Source organism: Anomaloglossus baeobatrachus, chromosome 8 (assembly GCF_048569485.1).
Source record: "Anomaloglossus baeobatrachus isolate aAnoBae1 chromosome 8, aAnoBae1.hap1, whole genome shotgun sequence".
NCBI classification, from domain to species: Eukaryota; Metazoa; Chordata; class Amphibia; order Anura; family Aromobatidae; genus Anomaloglossus; species Anomaloglossus baeobatrachus.
This window is the reverse complement of record NC_134360.1, coordinates 191,432,245-191,456,583: the sequence shown is the minus strand read 5'-3', so window position 1 is coordinate 191,456,583 and position 24,339 is coordinate 191,432,245. Positions and strand designations below refer to the sequence as shown.

General features: G+C 49.0%; 1 protein-coding gene across 2 annotated transcripts in view; it reads left to right on the top strand.

Annotated features, from left to right (window-relative positions):
• Window positions 1–24,339, top strand: part of HFM1 (helicase for meiosis 1) — a 276,350-nt gene that overhangs the window by 112,063 nt on the left and 139,948 nt on the right. For both annotated transcript variants that reach the window (XM_075321028.1, XM_075321027.1), the window contains exons 11-13: window positions 2,533–2,733; window positions 2,816–2,904; window positions 19,167–19,210. In XM_075321028.1, coding sequence (XP_075177143.1) covers window positions 2,533–2,733; window positions 2,816–2,904; window positions 19,167–19,210 — 334 coding nt within the window. The remainder of the gene's footprint in view (window positions 1–2,532; window positions 2,734–2,815; window positions 2,905–19,166; window positions 19,211–24,339) is intronic.

Sequence of the window (24,339 nt, the reverse complement as noted above, 5' to 3'; positions counted from 1 at the left end):
GCACGAGCGATCGTACCCGCCCCCGTCATTTGTGCATGACAGGCAAATCGCTGCCCATGTCGCACAAAGTCGTTAAACCGCCGTCACACATACCTGCTGAGCGACCTCGCTGTGGGCGGCGAACATCCTCTTCCTGAAGGGGGACGGACGTTCGGCGTGTCAGCGACGTCACACAGCGGCCGGCCAATAGAAGCGGAGGGGCGGAGATGAGCGGGACGTAAACATCCCGCCCACCTCCTTCCTTCCGCATAGCCGGCGAGTGCCGCGGGACACAGGTAAGCTGTGTTCATCGTTCCCGGGGTGTCACACGAAGCGATGTGTGCTACCCCGGGTACGATGAACACCCAGCGCAAAGAAAAATAAACGTTTTTTTAAAAATGAGTGACAGATAAACGATTTGCACACGATCTGCAAACGTTTTGCGTCGCTCGTAGGTGTCACACGGAACAACGTCACAAACGATGCCGGATGTGCGTCACAAAAACCGTGACCCCCAACGATGCATCGCACGATAGATAGTCTCGTGTGATGCCCGCATTAGGCTATGTGCGCACTAGAATGTGCCATTTTCTTAAGAAAAAAACGGACCCTCTGAAAGAATCCCGCACCCGCCGTAAAAAACGCGGTAAAACCGCACCCGCGTTTTTGCCACGGATTTTAGCGTGGATTTACCGCGGATTTTCTGCAAGTTGGTCCCCGCGGTTTTTACCATTATCTATGGCAAAAATTACCTGGATTGCCACCGCATCACGGCAATCTGGAAGAGCTGGGGACACTCCGGGACTGTCGCATAATGGATGCGACAGTCCCGGGTCAGCTGCAGGCTGATATTCTGGGCTGCGGGAGGGGGGGGGCAGTAGCCCTGGCCCTCGCCCTCCCCAGCCTGATAATAGAGAATACCGGGCTGCGGCTGTGTGTTTACCTCGGCTGGAAGGTAAAAATACAGCAGAGCCCGCGGTTTTTTTATTTTTATACGTCCGTTTGAATTCTATGTGTATTCTATATGTCTGTGTGTGAGTTTGATATGTGTGTGTTTACTCTTTGCTCCGCTTCCTCTTCCTGTCATAATGACATCACTTCCCTGCAAAACGCAGGCAGTGATGAACATTAACGCAGGTAAACCGCGGCTATACCGAGGGTTTACCGCACATCATTTCCTACCTGTGGTATACCCGCGGTATTTCGCGATTACATTACAGTGAATGGAGTGAAATACCGCAGGTACCTGCGGAAAAGAAGTGAGATGCACATTTTCTCAAGAAATTTTCTCAAGGAATTCTGCAGAAAGAATGTTTTTGAGAAAAAAACGCAGTGTGCGCACAGCTATTTTTTTCCCATAGGTTTTGCTGGGAAATGTCTGCAGAAAGGTTACAAACATTTCTCAAGAAATTTCTGCAGCCAAGTCGCGGGTAAAACCGCGGGTAAAAACGCAGTGTGCGCACAGGGCCTTATACAGTCTTCTAAGTATAGTATGTGAGTATGTGATAGGATGGAAAATGCAGCACTATGTGTGCCTTTTAAGAAGACAATGTCAGGATATTCATAACACATACATCTAAAAATAAGATACAAAATTACTACAGCAGCATACACTTTATAAGATAGTTGCCACCTTATTAATCATTAATGTTTAATTTTAGAAGAACGACTAAAAGGAATCTGTCCTCCAGGTTTTTGCAACTATCTGAGAGCAGCATGATTTAAGAGCAGAGACCCCGATTCCTGTAATGTGTCACTTACTCGGGTGATTGCTGCAGTTTGATAAAATCACTGTTTTATCTACTGCAGATCTAGCAGTTCTCTAAATGCTTAGCTCTGTATAACCCTGCCCTCCCCACTGATTGGCAGTTTTATGCCTATGCACAATGTACTTAGAAAGCAGCCAATCAGTAGTGTGGGTGAGGTTATACAGAGGTCATGATTAAAGAGGAAAACCTTGCAGCAGGTTCACTAGTCCTCTAGAGTAAGGCTATGTGCGCACGTTGCGTACAGTTCACTGCAGAAATTTCTGCAGCGATCTGAAGAGCACATGTGCGCTTTAAATCGCTGCAGAAATGTCCGTAGTGAACCCGATTCCATGCGCTCTGCCTGCAGCTCCTCCCATAGACAGAGCAGGAGCTGCCGGCAAAGCGCACGGAAGAAGTGACATGTCACTTCTTTTTACGCAGCGCTTCGGCAGTAGCCGAAGCGCTGCGCTCTAAAGCGCCACGTGCGCACGGCCCCTGCACAATCTCCATAGACTGTGCAGGGGACGCAGGACGCATGCAGTTACGCTGCGCTACAAAGCGCAGCGTAACTGCATGTATTTGTGCAACGTGCGCACATAGCCTTAATGTCCTGGTGATAAAACTGTCATTTTATAAAACCTCAGTAAGGAAATCATGGTCTGTCTCTACATTATGCTGCATTCACATTAGGTGTCAAAAACCCGGTGACTGACTCCCTTTAATGATACGCTGAGATAATGTCATGCAGTAGAGGATTTGTCACTCCATGAACAAAACAACACTTATGTATAACTTTACATTTTAGATTGCAGAATGGCTTTCAGATGGAAAATATCCCGCCATTTGTATGAAAATGGATGAATCGCATCGACCAGTGAAACTCCAAAAAGTCGTTCTGGGATTTCCTTGCAGCAGTAATCAAACTGAATTTAAATTTGATCTAAGCCTTAACTATAAAATAGCGGGTGTTATACAGACCTATTCAGACCAGAAACCAACGCTTGTTGTAAGCATCAACCTTTCATTTTTTTTAGATAGACCTTTGTTTTTTCTTTGCATAGTTTCAAAATCTATATTTTTTCTCATAGTTTTGTGCCACAAGAAAAGGCGTTCAACAAGCAGCTTCTGTCCTTGCAAAAGATGCAAGCTTTAGCTTGGGTATTGAACATAAAAAGAGGTTTGTCTTAATTGCTTTACAGTAAAAGATATTGTAATATACTGTGTATTTTCAGTATTTCTTAAAAGGATTATATTTTTTTTATCATTAAAGCCAGATAGTTAAATATGTTTAAGGACGGGCAACCCCTTTAAGCTTACCTTTTGCATAAAAGTCTTTTGCTGTATAAATGATTTGGACTTGATTAAAATGAGTGTATTTAATCCATTTAACTGGTTTCTGGATGTAACATTCAGATCCCCTGTGATTGTTTGGAATTTAGCTTTTAGTACCATTAATGTAACATCCAGAGGATCCAGATGTTACATGCAGAAAACAAACATTTATACAGGGGCAAAAACCCATCCATTTGTGGGCTTCCATTGATTCTCATAGTCAGGCTCTTCTTTTCTTACAGTCTTATAACAAATCCCATACCTCCTAGTCTACGACTATAGTTGTACATATCTTATCTAAACCCTCAGGCTATGTGCCCACGGGAGCTTGTTTCTGCAGATTTTGCCGCGGAAAACCTGCGGATTTTTATGGATTTTCCAGATAAATCCACAGGTTTTAGCATGTACAGTCACTCCCCATGTTATCCTATGGGACATGGGGAGTGCTGTGTCCACGCTGCGGAAAGTGCGGCTGCCGACCATGCTGTGGATGTAGGCATCCGCATGTATAATTGCTTGTCAATTATTCATGCGGAATTACCTGCGGATGTCCTGGCCCTCCGCTATGGAGATAAGAGGCCGGGACGTCCGCAGGTAAGCCGCATGGATGTCCGCATGTTTCCCGCAGCTATTCCGCTGTAATCTAGCAGCTAAAAGTAGCTGCGGACGCCGGCGGGCAGCTGCGGGAAACATGCGCTCGTACCAGCAGATACATCCGCAGGTACGAGCGCCCGTGGGCACATAGCCTTAAGGTACACGCACACTAGTGTATAAAAAAAAATCAGCCCGATTTTCATCCACAAAAGTAGAATTTTTGTTTCGCTTGTCATCCATATGCTGTCCGTTTACAATCCATTTTTTTTTTGTCAGACGTTATTATTCATTTAGGCTATGTACCCACGTAGCTTTTTTATATGCTTATTTTCTGCACATAAAAAAGCAGGTTTTGGCAGGAAAAAGGCAGCAGAAAAAAAACACTTTTTTTATCGCGTTTGTGCATTTTTTCATATGCGTTTTTTCCTGTTTCTTTTTGTGCTTTTTTTTTTAGTCATGACGATTGCAGAGGTTCAGGCGCAGTACCCCCGCGATCGCCACCAGGTCACCAGCTGATGTTACATTGGGGACACGGCTCTCACTGCCCAGAGTGGCCCCCGCTCCGCTCCTGGCAGTTTAACCACGTGAATACTGCGATCATTGCGATCACAGCATTCAGAAGGCAGCGAGAGGGATTGCTCACCTCTCCCTGGCAATCGGGTCCCTGTAATGCGATCACAGGAACCCGATGGCTGCCATAGTAACTAGTAACCCTGGGTCATCACCATGGGTTACTGACCTACGGAGAGCCTCACACACCATGCTATATCCATGGTGTGTGAGGCAAAGTGCTGCGCTATAATCAAATATAGTGATAAAGCATTGCAGAGGATTATAGAAACGCAGAAAATAAATGCCGAAACAATTGACATGCTGCTTCTCTTTCCAGCAACAAAATCTGCAAGGAAAAAAGAAGCAGCGGGTGCACAGCAAGTCAGAATTCTCATAGACTTTGTTGGGATGCTTTTTCCTTGCTTTTATTGATTAAAAATCAAGAAAAATGCAAAAAAAAAACCACCACGTGGGCACAAAACCTTACAGTCATTTACAGGACTATTTAAAGTGGTCTATGTTACAGAATAGTAATGTATTCATAAAAACCAGACGCCACTAGGATGGTCTGTGTGGTATCCTTTTTTCTGTAGCACCCATATACTTATAGGTGTGTGTCGTTCGATTTTTACGTCCACTCACAGTTTGATGTGAGTTTTTCCCCAAGGCCAGATACAGCGAAGAAAAAATTGCAGATCTGCACTGCCTCAATGAATAACAGGGGTCCTAGTGCAATACCTTTTTTTCTTGCATTGCACTCATCCTGTAAATAATTGTTGATTAATAGCTGCTGAGAAAAAAAACCACATTGCATACGGAGGAGGGCATTCGGATGCTAGGCGAGAAAAAAAAATCGCACACAAATACAAAACAGATTCCACTCATCTAACTTTTTCTGGATGAAAATTGGACCAATTTTTTAGACGCAAAAGTGAGGAAACCCTCAAGCTGCAGTACTGAGGTTCAATATATTTGCTTATATCCCCATGCCTCAACACTGCCTCCATCAGGTGCTCACCTTTCTTACCACTTTTACATTTTACAAGTTTTATTTTTTTTTGCCTGTAGCCCTTAACCACAGATGTTGTGTTTGTGGTGCACCTTCTTGTAGCTTTTAATTCAGATACTTGAATAACATGCCCCCTCCAGCTGCCAGACAGACTACTTACAAGAACTCTGCAACTTCTAATCTAATCAACTGTGCTGTGTTTGTAAACCACATCACAAGCTTGATGCATCTTATTGTCTGACACATACGGTGACTGGCAAAATAAGTAGGTGAAGCAATGACTAAAGGTACCGTCACACTTAGCGATGCTCCAGCGATCCCACTAGCGATCTGACCTGGCAGGGATCGCTGGAGCGTCGCTACATTGTTGCTGGTGAGCTGTCAAACCAGCAGATCTCCACAGCGATCAGCCACCAGCGACCCGTGTAACGACGCTGTGCTTGGTAACCATAGAACACATCGGGTTACTAAGCAAAGCGCTTTGCTTATAGTTACCCGATGTGTACCTTGGCTACGTGAGCAGGGAGCCGGCTTCTAGAAGCTGCGGTCGCTGGTAACCAAGGTAAATATCGGGTAACCAAGCAAAGCCTTTGCTTGGTTACCCGATGTGTACCTTGGTTACCAGCGTCCGTAGAAGCCGGCTCCCTGCACATTCAGATCGTTGCTCTCTCGCTGTCAAACACAGCGATGTGTGCTTCACAGCGGGAGAGCAAAGACCAAAAAATGGTCCAGGACATTCAGCAACGACCGGCGACCTCACAGCAGGGGCCAGCTCGGTGCTGGATGTCACACACAGCGACATCGCTAGCAAGATCGCTGTTGCGTCACAAAAACTGTGACTCAGCAGCGATGTTGCTAGCGATGTTGCTTAGTGAGACATGGCCTTTACTTGACTGTGAAGTCAACAAAAAGAATGGTGCAGGTGTGGGGAACATATGGCTCGCGAGCCAGATGTGGCTCTTTTGATGGCTGCATCTGGGTCGCAGACACATTTTTAATAAAAAAAAATACCGTATTTCAAGTTTGTAAGATGCACTTCTTTTTTCACCAAAAACTGGGGGAAAATGGGGGTGTGTCTTACAAACCACATATGGCTTACTGGGGTGGCAGTGGTGGCACAGAGACGGCGATACTGCGGGCTTATGGGATTTCGCGGCGGTGAGGCCGCAGTAGCCAACAGACTGCGGGCTACTTTGACTCCCGCAGTTGACGAGATCGACTCTTTGTGCGCAGAAAGGACTCTGCGGCCATTTTCTTGAAATGCATTGCGTCGATCTGCGCATGCGCTGCAGCCATTGTCTTGAAGTCGATCTCGTCAACTGCAGGAGATTCAAAGCAGCCTGCCGGCAGATCAATGGCGCCCGCCTCTGTGACACCTTATGAGCCCGATGCAGTATTGCCAACCCTCGGCACACTGACCCTCTTAAGCTGCGACACCCCCTCCTCAGTGCCCGCACCATCGCCTACCATGCTTCCTGGGACCTTCTGAGCCACTCCACCAACGCCACTCCCCACTGGTGAGTATGGCTCTCATGGAATTACATTTTAAAATATGTGACGTTCATGGCTCTCCCAGCCAAAAAGGTTCCGGACCCCTGGCCTAGTGTCTTCATAATATAGCTTAAGCTCCTTTTTTAATACATTAATTTTATTTTTGTTTAATTTTACTCTATACATATTAGAATATAATTTCTCCATCGTTTCATTGGGGGACACAGGACCATGGGTTATGCTGCTGTCACTAGGAGGCTGACACTAAGTAGACAGAAAAAGTTAGCTCCTCCCCAGCAGTATACACCCTGAGCCGGAGGCGGACTCAATCAGTTTTTTGCTTAGTGTCGTAGGAGGCTGATGTGGGCCGGCTGGGCCCCCTTCAGCCACTTGATTTTTTGCGTATTTTTTTCATTTTTTCTCGGCGAAGCTCGTCGCTCTCATCCCTGTTGTACTTCTGTTTCTACAGGTATCGTTATTCTTCTTCACTCATCCTTTCGCAGCCCATGTGGGTACCACTCCCCTGGGTCGCAGAGGCTTGAGACGTCGGGCCCTCTCCCCCATCCAATTTCCGTGGTACCACTCCCGGGTCGGCACGCGGGGCAGAACCTTCCTGGGCACCCCCTTTTCACCCTGCGGTATCACCCCAAAGGGTGTAAGGGGCTCGGCAATAGGGACTGGACCTCCTCAGCGCGTCTGGATGTATGCTGGGGCCCGCAGCGCTGCTACATTTACAGGGGCTCCCACCCCCCACTGGCGTCCACCTCCCTGCCTTCCTCATTGTTCTCCCTGGTGCCGCAGCCACTCCTCCAGGGTGCGGGGCACACAGGCACAGGTGCAGAGCTCCTCGCCTGCACACTGGACAGGGGCGACGCCGCTGATCAGGTAGGACGCCCTCTCCTACCTTCTCCTCCTTGGGCGGCTGCGAAATTTAGTCCCCGGTCTGGGCCTAGTCACCGGGCGCCCCGGCCGCATCGGGCGACAGAGTGCACCGGCGTGCACGCAGAGCTCCCTGCCGGCGCCCGGTCATCGCTGCTGCGCCGCCGCCGTTCGCTGGCAGGACCGCCGGTCTGTATCTTCCCCTGCACCGGCAGCCTCAAAATTTAGGCCCCGGCTTCGGCCCGGTCCCCGGCGTCCCAGGCCCGCCTCCTGCCGCATCGCTATTGGCCGCCGGCCGCTCCGTCTCCGCCCTCCTCCCAGCCCCAGGCATCACAGGGGGGGCGGTGGAGGATTTTTCCCGCTCTCCTCGGCCCGCCTCCAGCATCCATTTAAAAAAAAAAAAAAAAAAAAGAGGGATTATAGCAGTCCCCTGGTCTGCGGATTGCTGAGGCTGCAGCAACCCTCATATCGTGGAAAAATAGACCAAAATTAGCCACGTTCATTAAACAATAGTGGTTGTTTTTGGTTTTTTTTTTCTTTTATTATGGGCTGAGTTTATTACAATATGTAAATGTAGATATATATATATTAACTCTTACGAGCACTTATCGGGTTCTTGGTTTGCATCAGAGATACAGTTAGTATATGGCTGTTCCCTCAGTTGTGAATTACCCCAAATGATGTCAGATTAGTGTTTACAGCTACCGCAGCCCCTGGCACTACACGCCCCTGTATCCCGCCCCTGCCGGCTGGTTAGCGCCCTGTCTCAGGCCCTACATCCCCTCGCTGACGTCCCTCGGGTTGGTGCGCATGCGCTGCGTCACCGGCCGACGCTCTGTCGTACCATCCAAAAAGACTGGCGCAATCCCCCCGGGGAGATGAGTCCCGTACCAGGGACCTTTTCCTCTGCCCAAGGCGGACCCGCCAGGTCCCGTCTTCTGCGCCCCCAGGTTTCACCTTAATCCCCAGGTCCAGACTGCCTCTCCTCTGGTAGCCTTTTGACCTTTTGGGGATGGCCCAGGCGTTCCACCTCTGCTGGACTTCGAGCAGGAGAACCCGGATGTTTGGCGCATGATTAATAGCCTGGTAAGGATGGTGAGTCAAGCCTTAAAGGTAAGGACAGCCCTTTCTCTCCGTGCACGCACCGGGGGAGGTGAGTCCCGTACCAGGGACCTCATCCGCTGCTCGAAGCGGACCCGCCAGGTCTCGCCTTTGGCGCCTCCCCCTGGTTTTTCCTTCATTCCCAGGTCCAAAGCTCCCGCTCGACCAGAAGCCTTCCGACCTCTCTGGTGATGACCCAGACGTACCACCTCTGCTGGATTCCGAGCAGGCGCCGAGGTTCGGCGCATGACGAATAGCCTGGAAAAAATCGGTCTTAAGAGCACGGATAGTCCTCTTCTCCTCTCTGAGCACACAGGTCTCCTTTAAGACTTTTCTGGCGGACCCATGATGTTTTCAGTGGACATCCAGTAGTTCGCAGAGTTACTACTTCATCACAGACAACAACCAGACAGGACGTTTACCAGCGGTAAGTCTTGTTATTGTCATTATCCCTTCTCCAAAGGGCTCCGGAGAGAAGGGGCATGCCCCCCTGTGATCGACCCGCCAGGGTTCCACCTGGCTTATCATCCCTAACGTGACGTCTCTCAGGGACTCCATGGACACCCTACGCAGCGGACTACATTCCATCTCTGCCGATTCAGAACTGGTTGACATCTTCGGTAAGTACCTTCTCATCACAGCCCTGGTGTTTACCAGCTGCACGGTCTGAGCCTATAGCAGCAGTGTGACCACCCATCGAGGTCTCTGACTCAGGTCTGGAACGCGGGGGCGACATCTAAAGAGTCGCTGACTTTCCTTCCGCCCTTAGGTGACCGTCCCTTCGGAGATAGGTTAGTCCAGTGGATTCCCTAGGCTACGTGAGGGAAGCGTACATCTCTCCCCTAGGCTACGTGAGGGAAGAGCACATCTCTTCCCAGCATCGGCCCAGACGCTCAGGATCGTCGCCTCACCGCTCGGTTCCAGTCCGTTCGAGCCGCAACCGTCAGGGCGCCTCTATCTCTCAAACAGTCCCTCCGCCTTGCATTGCAGCGGCCAATTCCAGTTGTTTAAGAACGCTTGCGGGGATCAGGGCGTCTGTTCCTGCACATCCTACTCTACAGGGCCGCTACGGTCACTCCGCCCATAAACGACCTGGTGGTCCAGACTTCTTCCTTCAAGGATCGTCGTCTTGGGGTTTAGACCGTCATCGTCACTTTTTCGCTACTAGGGTAACTGATCTACCGGTTGGAGTCCTTTCAGACCCCGGCCCGGTAGATCATCCCTTTGGGCACGTTATTCGAGACCGCCCAAGGGAAGTTACTCTTCACGCAGGATTAGTTTTCTTCCCCGCACCAAGTCGGGTTCGGTAGGCGAGTCCTCGGCTGTTGGTGGAGGTGATAGCGGCTGTACACTTACCAGTTTTCATCCTTGCCCTTCCAGGGGACCCCACTGAAGAACGGAGATAAATAGCTTCCGTTTGCCCTGGGGACCTGCCAATCCCTTCCTAGTGGACCAGCCTTCGTAACCGTCCCCTGGGAAGATCCCCTCTCCGTCTCCTCTGGAGAATAGTATCAACCGTTACCAGTCTCCTATGCTAGGGTAGGCTATTCCACCATTCCACAGCACGGTCCCGAGGGACACCCCTTGAGTGTTGTCTCCCCTTCAACATTCCGGAACTCAGATCCATCCGGTTAGCCCGGTTATGATTTCTTCACTGGGGCGAGGTTGCCCGGTCAGGTTCCAGTCGGAGCATGCCACAGCGGCGGCGTGCATCATCCACCAGGGAGGCGCAGGAAGTGTCATGACAAAGGAAGAGGTCAAGAAGATCTTGCTCTGGGCCGGATCTCGTCGCTCTCTAATCTCGGCAGTACACATCCCTACCGTGGACGTTTGGACGGTCGTTTTTTCTCAGCAGGAAGGGCCTCGCCTAGGCAAATGGCTCCTCAACAGGGAAGTCACCAGCCAGATCTACGACGAAGGAAGACCTCCAGTCGTGGTCCTATTGGCCCCCCGATCCAGCTTTCTAGTCAACGGCGCATCTAGGGTGCCCCCTTCTCTGCACTAGGTGACGACGCCCTCGCCCGTCCGTGAGGCCAGTTCAATCTCTCGGGCATCTTCCCACGGCTTCCCATGATCTCGAGCGTTCTCAAGATGGACCAAGCCAGAAGGTGGCTATGGAGTGGCCCAGGCGAACATAGTTCACAGAACTCACTCAACCCCTCGCAGATGCCCTGTGGCGCCTTCCAGACCGTCCAGTTCTTCCGTGTCGTGGCCCTCTCTTCCACCAGGACTCAGAAGTCCTAAGTTTGACGGCCTTAATAGCGGATCCCGGGTACTAGCTCGCACAGGCCGGTTGGCAAGAAGGATGCAGACAATGTTGGAGACCGGGAAGCCGGTTCCCTCGAAGATTTATTATCACACGTGTAGAGTTCCTCCGGGGTGTGAGGAGCACATCTTCTATTCTCTCTCTCTCCCTTCCTGCACTGCTGCCAGGCTGGCAGTCAGATCTGGATGCGGTTTTCTAGCGCATCCCTCTAGGGGCTAGGTGTCGACGCGGTCATTTCGGTTTCAGAGACTTATCACTTCTCGTCCCACGATCAAGGTGTTTCACGCAGAGAAGCATCCATCTGGCTCGGCGGCATCACCGTCCAATAGAAACGTGGGACCTTAATCTAGCTATGGGTTCACTTCAAGGCTCCCGGTTTGGACCTTTTCGAGTGCTTCCTACTCCCACCTGTTTGGATAGGTGGGCTCCTCGTGGCCGTCTCTTTTTTCAAAGGGCATCAGGGCGGCCAGCCCTCTCTTGTTGCCTTTATTCCCTCCTTTTTTTCCGGGTCCTCCAGCAGGGCAAGGGAGGTGCTCCGGCCACTACCCTCCTTTCGGTCCAAGGCAGCCCGCCTTCCTTCCAGATAAGGAGATTGGGTTTTCGGGTCGGTCCTAGTACCTTCTCTCAGCCTGAAAAGGGCCTAGTTCGTTCCTGAGCTGGTACGAGCCCTCAGTAGTTTATGTCTTCAGGACCGCACTTTTCGGTTTACACCGACAATCAGTTCATCCTTTCAGGACAGTTCATCCTTTCACCCGGTCCCAGGAGGCGCATGCCGGCGCCCAGGGCCAAGATTTCCACATGGATCCTTTCCGTCATATGTGAAGCCTATCGCATGGAAGACGGACCTCCGCCGCATTCTACCGTCCAAGGGGAGTCTCTTGGATGATTGGACTTCAGACGTTGACCGACCATGTCTGCCGGGCCACCACCTGGTCTAGTCGGCAGACCTTTACTAGTTCCTATCAGGCTCACACCCAAGCTTTGGCAGAGGCCAGTCTTGCCGTTATCTTTGCGGGCGGCAGTAGCACACCTGTAACAAGATAGGTGTTTGTAGGTCTGTGTCAAGCCCGACAGGAGGAAGCGGTTTCCTACCGATCTCCGGTGATGGTTCTCTTCCCACCCAGGGACTGCTTTTGGACGTCCCATGGTCCTGTGTCCCCCAATGAAACGATGGAGAAAGAAAGATTTTTGTGTACTCACCGTAAAATCTCTTTCTCTTAGTCTTCATTGGGGGACACAGCACCCACCCTGCTTGTGTTTTTTGGTTACATTTTACCTGCCTGTTGCCTCAGTGGCCATATTCCCAGGCCATCGGTCGCACGACTAATTGGTTATAGTTTTTTCCTTGTCTTATCTAGGGTTGTTTGGTTCTCCTCCAACTGCTTGTGCACTAAACTGATTGAGTCCGCCTCCGGCTCAGGGTGTATACTGCTGGGGAGGAGCTAACTTTTTCTGTCTACTTAGTGTCAGCCTCCTAGTGACAGCAGCATAACCCATGGTCCTGTGTCCCCCAATGAAGACTCAGAGAAAGAGATTTTACGGTGAGTACACAAAAATCTTTCTTTTGAAACTTAGAAACCATCACCAAGCAGGATAGTCACTACTGACAGATCTTCTGTTTCTTTCAATTTTTGCTTTGCGTGAATATTCTGGCTACCTGGTGCAAAAATCACAGAGGCATGACTGATTTTTACTGGCATCACGGATGAAATGTGCCCATACAAGTCTGAATCTGTGAAAATCATGGACAGCCCACGGATGGCATCACTGTACAGTCTGTGTGGTGTCCAAGATTAATACTGCAAAGGATAGGAGAAGCTTTGTAATTTATTTATTGATCCCTATGTGAAAAATACTGATGAATCACTTATGGTAAACTCGGATACACTGACCGTATACCGAGGAAATTCGCATCCAAAACACTGACGCTCGTATCTTTTTTTTTTTTTTGAGTACATGATCAAACCTGGACATCTGATTGAGGCCTTAAAAATTTGATTAGTGTAATTAAGAAATGAATACCCAATTTCTTTGTCGCTCCATTGGGAGACCCAGACAATTGGGTGTATAGCTTCTGCCTCCGGAGGCCACACAAAGTATTACACTTAAAAGTGTAAAGCCCCTCCCCTTCTGCCTATACACCCCCCGTGCATCACGGGCTCCTCAGTTTTTATGCTTTGTGCGAAGGAGGCTGACATCCACGCATAGCTCCACATCTTAGTCAGCAGCAGCTGCTGACTATGTCGGATGGAAGAAAAGAGGGCCCATATAGGGCCCCCAGCATGCTCCCTTCTCACCCCACTCTGGTCGGCGGTGCTGTTAAGGTTGAGGTACCCATTGCGGGTACATAGGCAGGAGCCACATGCTGTTTTCCTTCCCCATCCCTTAATGGGCTCTGGGTGAAGTGGGATCCTAATCGGTCTCCAGGCACTGAGGCCGTGCTCCCTCCGCAGCCCCTGGGGAATCTGCTGGACAGGAGCCGAGTATCGTCAGGGACAAGGCCCTGCTACTGAGAGGTACTCTGTGTCCCCGTGGGGACCGCGCATGGAGCGCTGGTGCCATATACACTGCAGCACTGCTGGGTGTGTTAGTGCGCCGGGGACTACCGCGCCGGCCGCGCTTATATGCCGGCCGCGCTTATAACTTTAGTCCCCGGCTTTTGCGGCCTAGTAGCGCTTTTTCCCGCCCCCAGGCCTGTCAGTCAGGGGAAGGGCGTGACGCTGCACAGAACGTCAGCGCTGAGGGCTGGAGCATACTCTGTATCCTCCTCCCCCCTCATTCAGCTCAGTGGGGCTCCAGATTCCCGCACTTTCTAGGGCACGCCCACGGCCCCCTCCTACCCACAGAACGCCGGCAGCCATTCCTGTCAGCTCTTCTGACGCTGGAGAGGAGAGAAAGCTCTGGGAGGCCCAGGCAGGGAAGCTGGTGATCACACAACCGCTTTGAGCGGTCGGTAAGCAGCACCTGAGGTGCTGGCCCCACTGAGTGCCGGAGTGTTTATATATATATATGCTTATATGCTATACATCTACACTGTACGGTCGCACTGTTGAATTTTGGCTATATACCCTCCTGGATTGTACTAGACAACAGCATGTCGTCCGCAAATAGCAAGGGTGCCAAAGCACAGGCTTACTTTGCAACCTGTACCTCATGTGCGGCTATACTACCGGCAGGTTCCACTGACCCTCATTGTGTGCAATACTCGGCCCCTGTGGCACTTACTCAGCCGGAGCCTCTGCTACGGGTGGCCCAGGTGGAACCACCTGCTGTCCAGGTGACAGGGACGGAGTTTGCAGTATTTGCTGACAAACTGTCTGAGACTATGGATAAATGGTCTGCTAGGATACTAGAAGCCTTACAGTCCAGACCGGTAACTCAGGCCCCGGGCACTGTTCAATCACTGACCCCAGGCCCCCTCATTTGGAGCTGCAGAGTGCTCCTGGGGTGAACCATGAGTCCCAGGGTGAGGTCTCTGACATGGACCGCAGTCCCAGGCCGCCTAAGCGGGCTCGCTGGGAAATTCCCTCGACTTCATCACATTGTTCAGGGTCTCAGCAAGAGGACTCTCTGGATGATGATGCGGAGGTAGCAGATCAGGATTCAGACCCTGAGACCGCGCTCAACCTGGATACACCTGATGGTGACGCCATAGTGAATGACCTTATAGCAACCATCAATCAGGTGTTGGATATTTCTCCACCAGCTCCTACAACTGAGGAGTCAGCTTCTCAGCAGGAGAAATTCCGTTTCAGGTCTCCCAAGCGTCCATTGAGTATGTTTCTGGATCACTCTGACTTCAGAGAGGCAGTCCAGAAACACCGAGCTTGTCCAGATAAGCGTTTTTCCAAGCGCCTTAAGGATACACGTTATCCCTTCCCCCCTGACGTTGTCAAGGGCTGGGCTCAGTGTCCTAAGGTGGATCCTCCTGTCTCCAGACTGGCGGCTAGATCCATAGTTGCAGTGGAAGATGGGGCTTCACTCAAAGATGCCACTGACAGACAGATGGAACTGTGGTTGAAATCCATCTATGAAGCTATCGGCGCGTCTTTTGCTCCAGCATTCACAGCCGTATGGGCACTCCAAGCTATCTCAGCTTGTCATGCGCAGATTAATGCAGTCACACGTACATCTGCTCCGCAAGTGGTGTCCTTAACCTCTCAGGCGTCGGCGTTTGCGTCCTACGCCATTAATGCTGTCCTGGACTCTACGAGCCGTACGGCGGTAGCATCCGCCAATTCGGTGGCAGTCCGCAGGGCCATGTGGTTACGTGAATGGAAGGCAGACTCCGCTTCCAAAAAGTTCTTAACCGGTTTGCCATTTTCTGGCGACCGCCTGTTTGGTGAACGATTGGATGAAATCATTAAACAATCCAAGGGAAAGGACTCATCCTTACCCCAGTCCAAACCAAACAGACCTCAACCACGTAAGGTACAATCGAGGTTTCGGTCCTTTCGGCCCGCGGGGAGGTCTCAGTTCTCCTCGTCCAAAAGACCTCAAAAGGATCAGAGGAACTCCGATTCATGGCGGTCTAAGTCACGTCCTAAAAAGACCGCCGGAGGAACCGCTCCCAAGGCGGCCTCCTCATGACTTTCGGCCTCCTCACACCGCATCCTCGGTCGGTGGCAGGCTTTCCCGCTTTTGCGACACCTGGCTGCCACAGGTAGAAGACCGATGGGTGAGAGACATTCTATCCCACGGTTACAGGATAGAGTTCAGCTCTCGTCCTCCGACTCGTTTTTTCAGGACATCTCCGCCCCCCGAGAGAGCCGATGCTCTTCTTCAGGCGGTGTGCACTCTGAAGGCGGAAGGAGTGGTCATCCCTGTTCCTCTTCAGCAACAGGGTCACGGTTTTTACTCCAACTTGTTTGTGGTACCGAAAAAGGACGGATCCTTCCGTCCTGTTCTGGACCTGAAACTGCTCAACAAACACGTAAAAACCAGGCGGTTCCGGATGGAATCGCTCCGCTCCGTCATTGCCTCAATGTCCCAAGGAGACTTCCTGGCATCAATCGACATCAAAGATGCTTATCTCCACGTACCGATTGCACCAGAGCATCAGCGCTTTCTGCGTTTCGCCATAGGGGACGAACACCTTCAGTTCGTGGCACTGCCTTTCGGCCTGGCGACAGCTCCACGGGTCTTCACCAAGGTCATGGCAGCAGTGGTAGCAGTCCTACACTCTCAGGGACACTCGGTGATCCCTTACTTAGACGATCTGCTGGTCAAGGCACCCTCTCAAGGGGCATGCCAACGCAGCCTGGACGTTGCTCTGGAGACTCTCCAGAGTTTCGGGTGGATCATCAATTTTCCAAAGTCAAATCTGACACCGGCCCAATCACTGACATATCTTGGTATGGAGTTTCATACTCTCTCAGCGATAGTGAAGCTTCCGCTGGACAAACAGCGTTCACTACAGACAGGGGTGCAATCTCTCCTTCAAGGCCAGTCACACCCCCTGAGGCGCCTCATGCACTTCCTAGGGAAGATGGTAGCAGCAATGGAGGCAGTTCCTTTTGCGCAGTTTCATCTGCGTCCACTTCAATGGGACATTCTCCGCAAATGGGACAGGAAGTCGACGTCCCTCGACAGGAACGTCTCCCTTTCACGGGCAGCCAAGGCTTCCCTTCAGTGGTGGCTTCTCCCCACTTCTCTGTCGAAGGGGAAATCCTTCCTTCCCCCATCATGGGCTGTGGTCACGACGGACGCGAGCCTGTCAGGGTGGGGAGCGGTATTTCTCCACCACAGGGCTCAGGGAACCTGGACTCCGACAGAGTCCTCCCTTCAGATCAATGTTCTGGAGATAAGGGCAGTGTATCTTGCCCTAAAGGCGTTCCAGCCGTGGCTGGAAGGCAAGCAGATCCGAATTCAGTCGGACAACTCCACTGCGGTGGCATACATCAACCACCAAGGGGGAACAAGCAGTCGGCAAGCCTTCCAGGAAGTCAGGCGGATTCTGCAGTGGGTGGAAGCCATGGCCTCCACCATATCCGCAGTTCACATCCCGGGCGTAGAAAACTGGGAAGCAGACTTTCTCAGTCGCCAGGGCATGGACGCAGGGGAATGGTCCCTTCACCCGGACGTGTTTCAGGAGATCTGTTGCCGCTGGGGGACGCCGGACGTCGACCTAATGGCGTCCCGGCACAACAACAAGGTCCCAACTTTCATGGCACGGTCTCAAGATCACAGAGCTCTGGCAGCAGACGCCTTAGTTCAGGATTGGTCGCAGTTTCAACTCCCTTATGTGTTTCCCCCTCTGGCACTGTTGCCCAGAGTGTTACGCAAGATCAGGTCCGACTGCCGCCGCGCCATCCTCGTCGCGCCAGACTGGCCGAGGAGGTCGTGGTACCCGGATCTGTGGCACCTCACGGTGGGCCAACCGTGGGCACTACCAGACCGACCAGACTTGCTGTCTCAAGGGCCGTTTTTCCATCTGAATTCTGCGGCCCTCAACCTGACTGTGTGGCCATTGAGTCCTGGATCCTAGCGTCTTCAGGGTTATCTCAAGAGGTCATTGCCACTATGAGACAGGCTAGGAAACCAACGTCCACCAAGATCTACCACAGGACGTGGAGGATATTCCTATCTTGGTGCTCTGATCAGGGTGTTTCTCCCTGGCCATTTGCCTTGCCCACTTTTCTTTCCTTCCTTCAATCCGGATTGGAAAAAGGGTTGTCGCTCGGCTCTCTTAAGGGACAAGTCTCAGCGCTCTCTGTGTTTTTTCAGAAGCGCCTAGCCAGACTTCCACAGGTACGCACGTTCCTGCAGGGGGTTTGTCACATAGTCCCTCCTTACAAGCGGCCGTTAGAACCCTGGGATCTGAACAGGGTGCTGATGGCTCTTCAGAAGCCACCTTTCGAGCCAATGAGGGATATTTCTCTCTCACGCCTTTCGCAGAAAGTGGTCTTCCTAGTAGCAGTCACATCACTTCGGAGAGTGTCGGAGCTAGCGGCGCTGTCATGCAAAGCCCCTTTCCTGGTGTTTCACCAGGACAAGGTGGTTCTGCGCCCGGTACCGGAATTTCTCCCTAAGGTGGTATCCCCCTTTCATCTCAATCAGGATATCTCCTTACCCTCTTTTTGTCCTTATCCAGTTCATCAGTGTGAAAAGGATTTGCACTCGTTAGATCTGGTGAGAGCACTCAGACTCTACATTTCTCGTACGGCGCCCCTGCACCGCTCGGATGCACTCTTTGTCCTTGTCGCTGGCCAGCGTAAAGGGTCACAGGCTTCCAGATCAACCGTGGCTCGGTGGATCAAGGAACCAATTCTTGAAGCTTACCGATCTTCTGGGCTTCCGGTTCCCTCAGGGCTGAAAGCCCATTCTACCAGAGCCGTGGGTGCGTCCTGGGCTTTGCGGCACCAGGCTACGGCTCAGCAGGTGTGTCAGGCGGCTACCTGGTCGAGCCTGCACACTTTCACGAAACACTATCAGGTGCATACCTATGCTTCGGCGGATGCCAGCCTAGGTAGGCAAGTCCTTCAGGCGGCGGTTGCCCACCTGTAGGAAAGGGCCGTTTTACGGCTCTATTACGAGGTATTATTTTACCCACCCAGGGACTGCTTTTGGACGTCCCAATTGTCTGGGTCTCCCAATGGAGCGACAAAGAAGAAGGGAATTTTGTTTACTTACCGTAAATTCCTTTTCTTCTAGCTCCAATTGGGAGACCGAGCACCCGCCCCTGTTCCCTTCGGGCTGTTGTTCTTTGTGTACACATGTTGTTCATGTTGAATGGTTTCAGTTCTCCGAAATTCCTTCGGATTGAATGTACTTTAAACCAATTTAGAACTTTTCCTCCTTCTTGCTTTTGCACCAAAACTGAGGAGCCCGTGATGCACGGGGGGTGTATAGGCAGAAGGGGAGGGGCTTTACACTTTTAAGTGTAATACTTTGTGTGGCCTCCGGAGGCAGAAGCTATACACCCAATTGTCTGGGTCTCCCAATTGGAGCTAGAAGAAAAGGAATTTACGGTAAGTAAACAAAATTCCCTTCTTCCGCTATGCAAACACATGCATTAATGATTGAGGATATAAAGGGTATTAGGCCTTATTCAGGTGTCCGTTTTTGTTCATTACAACAACAGAGTCAGAACAGTATTAAGTATTTTACAAAAATACTATCAATAGCTATCTCTATATCTGATAAGTATTAATGTAAAGAAGTTTATCCATTAAATTTTACAGTTAAAATAATGTTTTGTCCTTTTCCATGCTAGGCTTCTGATGGCTGCCAATTCTGTAAAAGATACCAAACTGCGTGGTAGGGTACCTGATATTAATGTGATAGCATTTTGTAACTTTTCCTTGTTTTATCTTTGTTGTCTGTGGCTGCATCTTCCCCACCACATCATTCTCACTCCTATATTACAGTCTCCCTGCGCAACACTCATATGAGAGTCTTAGGACACATGCAGATGTTCGAGGATTTCAGTCCAATCACAGGTCACAATGCACGGACTGGTCGCGAGGCTCCCAACGGGAGCATAACAGCTTCAAATATTTCTATGAGGCTGTCACGCTCTGGTCAGGAGACCTATGGCCAGTCCGCGTATTGTGACCTGTGATTGGACCAAAATCCTCAAATGTCTGAATGAGCTCTTACAGTGATTTTCTTCCCCTGGTACCTCCTGAATAACAGTCTGCACACCTTGCACATATCATTAAAGGTGAATGTATTCTGACAGGAGCATGAGGTATGGTTGGGACAGAGACCCTGATTCTATTGATTATATAATTTAGTTTTCTGAGTGCAGTAGTTTTCATAGAATTTCAGTTGTCTCTACTGTAGGTGCAGCAGAGCGTAATTCTCAGTCTTGTATTACCTTGCCCACACCAATGATTGGCAGCTTTCTGTGTATTCTGTATATTGACAGAAAGCTAATAATCACTAGTGTGGGCAGTGTTGGACCAGGAGGTACAAGACACCCTAGTGCTCCAGTGATAATCTCCTGCTGATAAAACACTGATTTGATTAAAACAGCAAGACTCAGCCCAGTAAGGGGTCACATCACATGAATCAGGGTCTCTGCCCCTACATCATGCTGCTCTCCAATTAGCAAAAACCTGTTGACAGATTTCCTTTAAGGGAGTTTTCTGAGAAATGTAATAAAATAGTGAAAAAATACACGTATAAATATTAAACATTGTTGTAAATACAATCAGTTGGAATTTAATCAGTTGTATTAGTCACACCTGTTTCTAGAACCTTCTGGCAGCTTCTGGAAGTTCTTGTAGAACTATATAAACCAGCCAGAGCAAGCGAGGTGCTGAGCGTGCGAGGTACTGAAGCAAAGTGTGCAGGGTTTAAAGATAAGTGTGGCATAGTTTAAACACAATTACATAGTTTGACACAAGAACATAGTTTGAATTTTTCCTTATACAATTCCCATTGTTTTTTGTTTTTTTTTTCTGTTTTTTCTACTTTAACATTTATCCCCATTTAATAGATGCTCCATGGACAATGCTACCAGGTGTGTATCTTGTCAGATGTATGCATGCCTTGAGCAGCCGTTTGAGGGTGAATATGTCTGCACTCGATGCAAGCATGTTGTGTATTTGGAAGCCAAGGTAACTGATCTAAATAAGCAGCTTGCAACATTCAGGGGCATTGCAAACCTGGAGAGGAGTTTAGAGCTCACTGAGCTTTCTCTGGCTGAGGCCAGTGATATGGAGGAGGGTGGAGGTGGAGAAGATCAGGACCCAGAGGTATGTAGTTGGGTAACAGTTAGAAGAAGAGGTAGGGGGAAAAGTGTCAGGGAGCCTAGTCCTGACCTGGCACAACCTAGTAAATATGCCTGTTTGGCTGATATTAGGAATGAAGGGCCAGGACTAGGGTCACTACAGCAGGACGTTGCTCCTAGCAACCAGGAAAACAACTGCTGTAGGAAGGAGGGAAATAGGAGTGCAGCAAAGCCCAGACAGATGTTGGTGGTAGGGGACTCTATAATTAGGCGGACAGACAGGGTCATCTGTCGCCGAGACTGTGAATGCCGAACAGTATGTTGTCTGCCGGGTGCTCGGGTTCGGCATATTGCGGATCGGATAGACAGATTGCTGGGTGGGGCTGGGGAAACCCCAGCGGTCATGGTGCACATTGGTACTAATGACAAAGTTAGAGGCAGGTGGAAGGTCCTTAAAAATGATTACAGGGAACTAGGAGAGAAGCTGAAGTCCAGGACCTCCAAGGTGGTGTTTTCAGAAATACTACCGGTGCCACGAGCGTCACTAGAAAGACAGCGGGAGCTTAGGGAGATAAATACGTGGCTTAGAAATTGGTGCAGGAAGGAAGGGTTCGGGTTCATGGAGAACTGGTCTGACTTCTCAGTCGGCTACAGGCTCTACAGTAGGGACGGGCTGCACCTCAATGGGGAAGGTGCAGCTGTGCTGGGGGAGAAAATGGTCAGAAGGATGGAGGAGCTTTTAAACTAGGATCTGAGGGGAGGGAGGGAAGTGGAGCAAAAAAGGGGATAGATAGAGCAGATAGAGACAGGGAGACGGTAGGGGTCAATGAAGGATTAGTGGGGGATGGGACATGCAAGGAACGTAGGGAGGCTAGGAGTAATAAAGATGTTAATAGGATTAAATGTCTACTGGCAAATGCAAGAAGTCTTGCAAACAAAATGAATGAATTGGAGACTCTTATGTCAACCATGGATTATGATGTGGTGGGCATCACGGAAACCTGGCTGGAAGAAAGCCATGACTGGGTGACAAACATACAGGGTTATAGTACATTTAGGAAGGACAGGAAAGACAGAAAAGGTGGTGGGGTGTGTATATTTATCAAATCTAACCTAAAACCTGTGTTGAATGATGACATTGAGGGGAACAGCAACAATGTAGAGTCAGTATGGGTAAATGTACATGGGGAGTGTAATAATGGAAAAATGCTAATTGGAGTTTGCTATAAGCCTCCTAACATACCTGAACAAATAGAGGGTGAAATGCTGGAACAAATTGAAAAGGCAGCTAATAATAATAATCGGATTCTTATTATGGGGGATTTCAACTATCCAGACATACAGTGGGACATAGAATCATCTGGTTGTGCTAAAAGCTGTAAATTCTTATCTACCATTTAAGACCATTTCCTCTCTCAGATGGTAGATGAACCGACGAGGGGAGATAATTTACTAGATCTGGTCCTGTCAAATAGACCGGAGACAATTTCAAATCTACAGGTTCGGGAGCACTTGGGCACCAGCAATCATAATATGGTAAGCTTCAACGTAATATTCAATAGAACATTTCAAAGGGGAAATGCTAAAACCTGGAATTTTAGGAAAGCTGATTTCAACAAATTAAGGGAAGAGCTTAAATGTGTAGATTGGGACAAAGTCATGGTAACTGGGGATACTAAACATAAATGGGGAAAGTTTAAGGATATACTACTAGAGTCCTATAAAAAACGTATACCTTCTGGTAATAAAATGTCCCGGAATAAAAAGAAACCACTATGGATAAATAAGACTGTACAAAGTGTAATAAAACAAAAAAAAAGGGCGTTTAAAATCTGGAAGGCTGAGAATACAGATATAGCATTTCAGAAGTATAAAGATATCAATAGGAAATGCAAAAAAAGAAATCAAACAAGCAAAACTAGCTACTGAAACAAAAATCGCCAATGACCTTAAAATAAATCCCAAAATCTTTTATAAATACATTAATGCCAAAAGGAAAACAAAGGATAGTATTGGCCCCTTAAAATATAATAACAAGTTAGTTATAGAGGACAAACAAAAGACTGAGATATTAAATAGGCATTTCTCACCTGTGTTCACCAAGGAACTGACTGTACCAGGGATCATTCAACAAGTGAAAAATCAAAGTTCCCCACCAGATATAATTAATTTAACACAAGAAGAAGTATGCCTACGTCTGAGTAAATTAAACATTGACAAATCCCCAGGGCCAGATGGCATTCATCCACGAATATTGAGGGAATTGAGCTCCGTAATTGACAGACCGCTGTATCTCATCTTTTTAGACTCTCTTGTAACAGGGTTGGTGCCTCAGGATTGGAGGATTGCTGATGTGGTACCGATATTTAAGAAAGGTAAGAGGGTAGATCCAGGCAACTACCGTCCAGTAAGCCTGACATCAGTAGTATGCAAAGTTTTTGAGGGCATTTTAAGGGATGACATGCAAAAATATGTTGCAGAAAATAATATAATAACTGACAGACAGCATGGATTCATGAAAGATAAGTCGTGTCTAACCAACCTGTTGGGGTTCTATGAGGGGGTAAGTGCAAACCTGGATATTGGTAATGCAGCTGATGTGATTTATTTGGACTTTGCAAAGGCATTTGATACTGTACCACATAATAGCCTTATAGTAAAGCTCCAGAAGCAAGGACTAGGGGAAACTGTATGCAACTGGGTAAGGAATTGGCTAAAAGACAGGAAACAAAGAGTAGTCATAAATGGTACATTCTCTAAATGGGCTATAGTCAGAAGTGGGGTGCTGCAGGGATCTGTGCTAGGACCAATTCTTTTTAATCTCTTTATTAATGACCTTGTGGATGGGATTGATAGTAAAGTGTCAGTCTTTGCTGAGGACACCAAACTATGTAGGATATTAAAAACTGACCTTGATAGTACAATATTACAAAAAGATCTGGATAAGATGTCAGAATGGGCAGATACTTGGCAAATGAGATTTAATGTTGATAAATGTAAAGTAATGCACCTAGGACGGAGTAATCCTATAACTGCGTATACATTAAATGGAAGCAAACTCGAGACTACAGAACAGGAGAAGGACTTGGGTATTCTCATTACAAATAAGCTGAGCAGCAGCACTCAATGTCAGGCAGCAGCTGCAAAAGCAAACAAGATTCTAGGGTGTATAAAAAGAGAGATTAGATCCCGTGATCCCAACGTATTGTTACCCCTCTATAAATCACTTGTAAGGCCACATCTGGAATATGGGATCCAGTTTTGGGCTCCACATTTTAAAAAGGACATTCAGAAGTTAGTCAGTTCAAAGGCAGGCAACTAGACTACTACAAGGGATGGAAGGCCTCCCATATGATGACAGGTTGAAAAAGTTAGATATGTTTAGCTTAGAAAAAAGACGTCTCAGAGGAGATCTCATTTATATGTATAAATACATGTGTGGTCAATACAAAGGACTGGCACATGACTTATTTCTTCCAAAGACAATACTAAGGACCAGGGGACACTCACTGCGAGTAGAAGAAAAGCGATTCCGACAGCTAAATAGGAAAGGGTTCTTTACAGTTAGAGCAGTCAGACTGTGGAATGCTGACCACAAGAGGTAGTAATGGCAGATAGTATAACAGCTTTTAATAAAGGGCTGGATGATTTCCTCAGTGCACACAACATTGTTAGTTATAAATGACTTGGTGACCAGGTGTAGAACTGG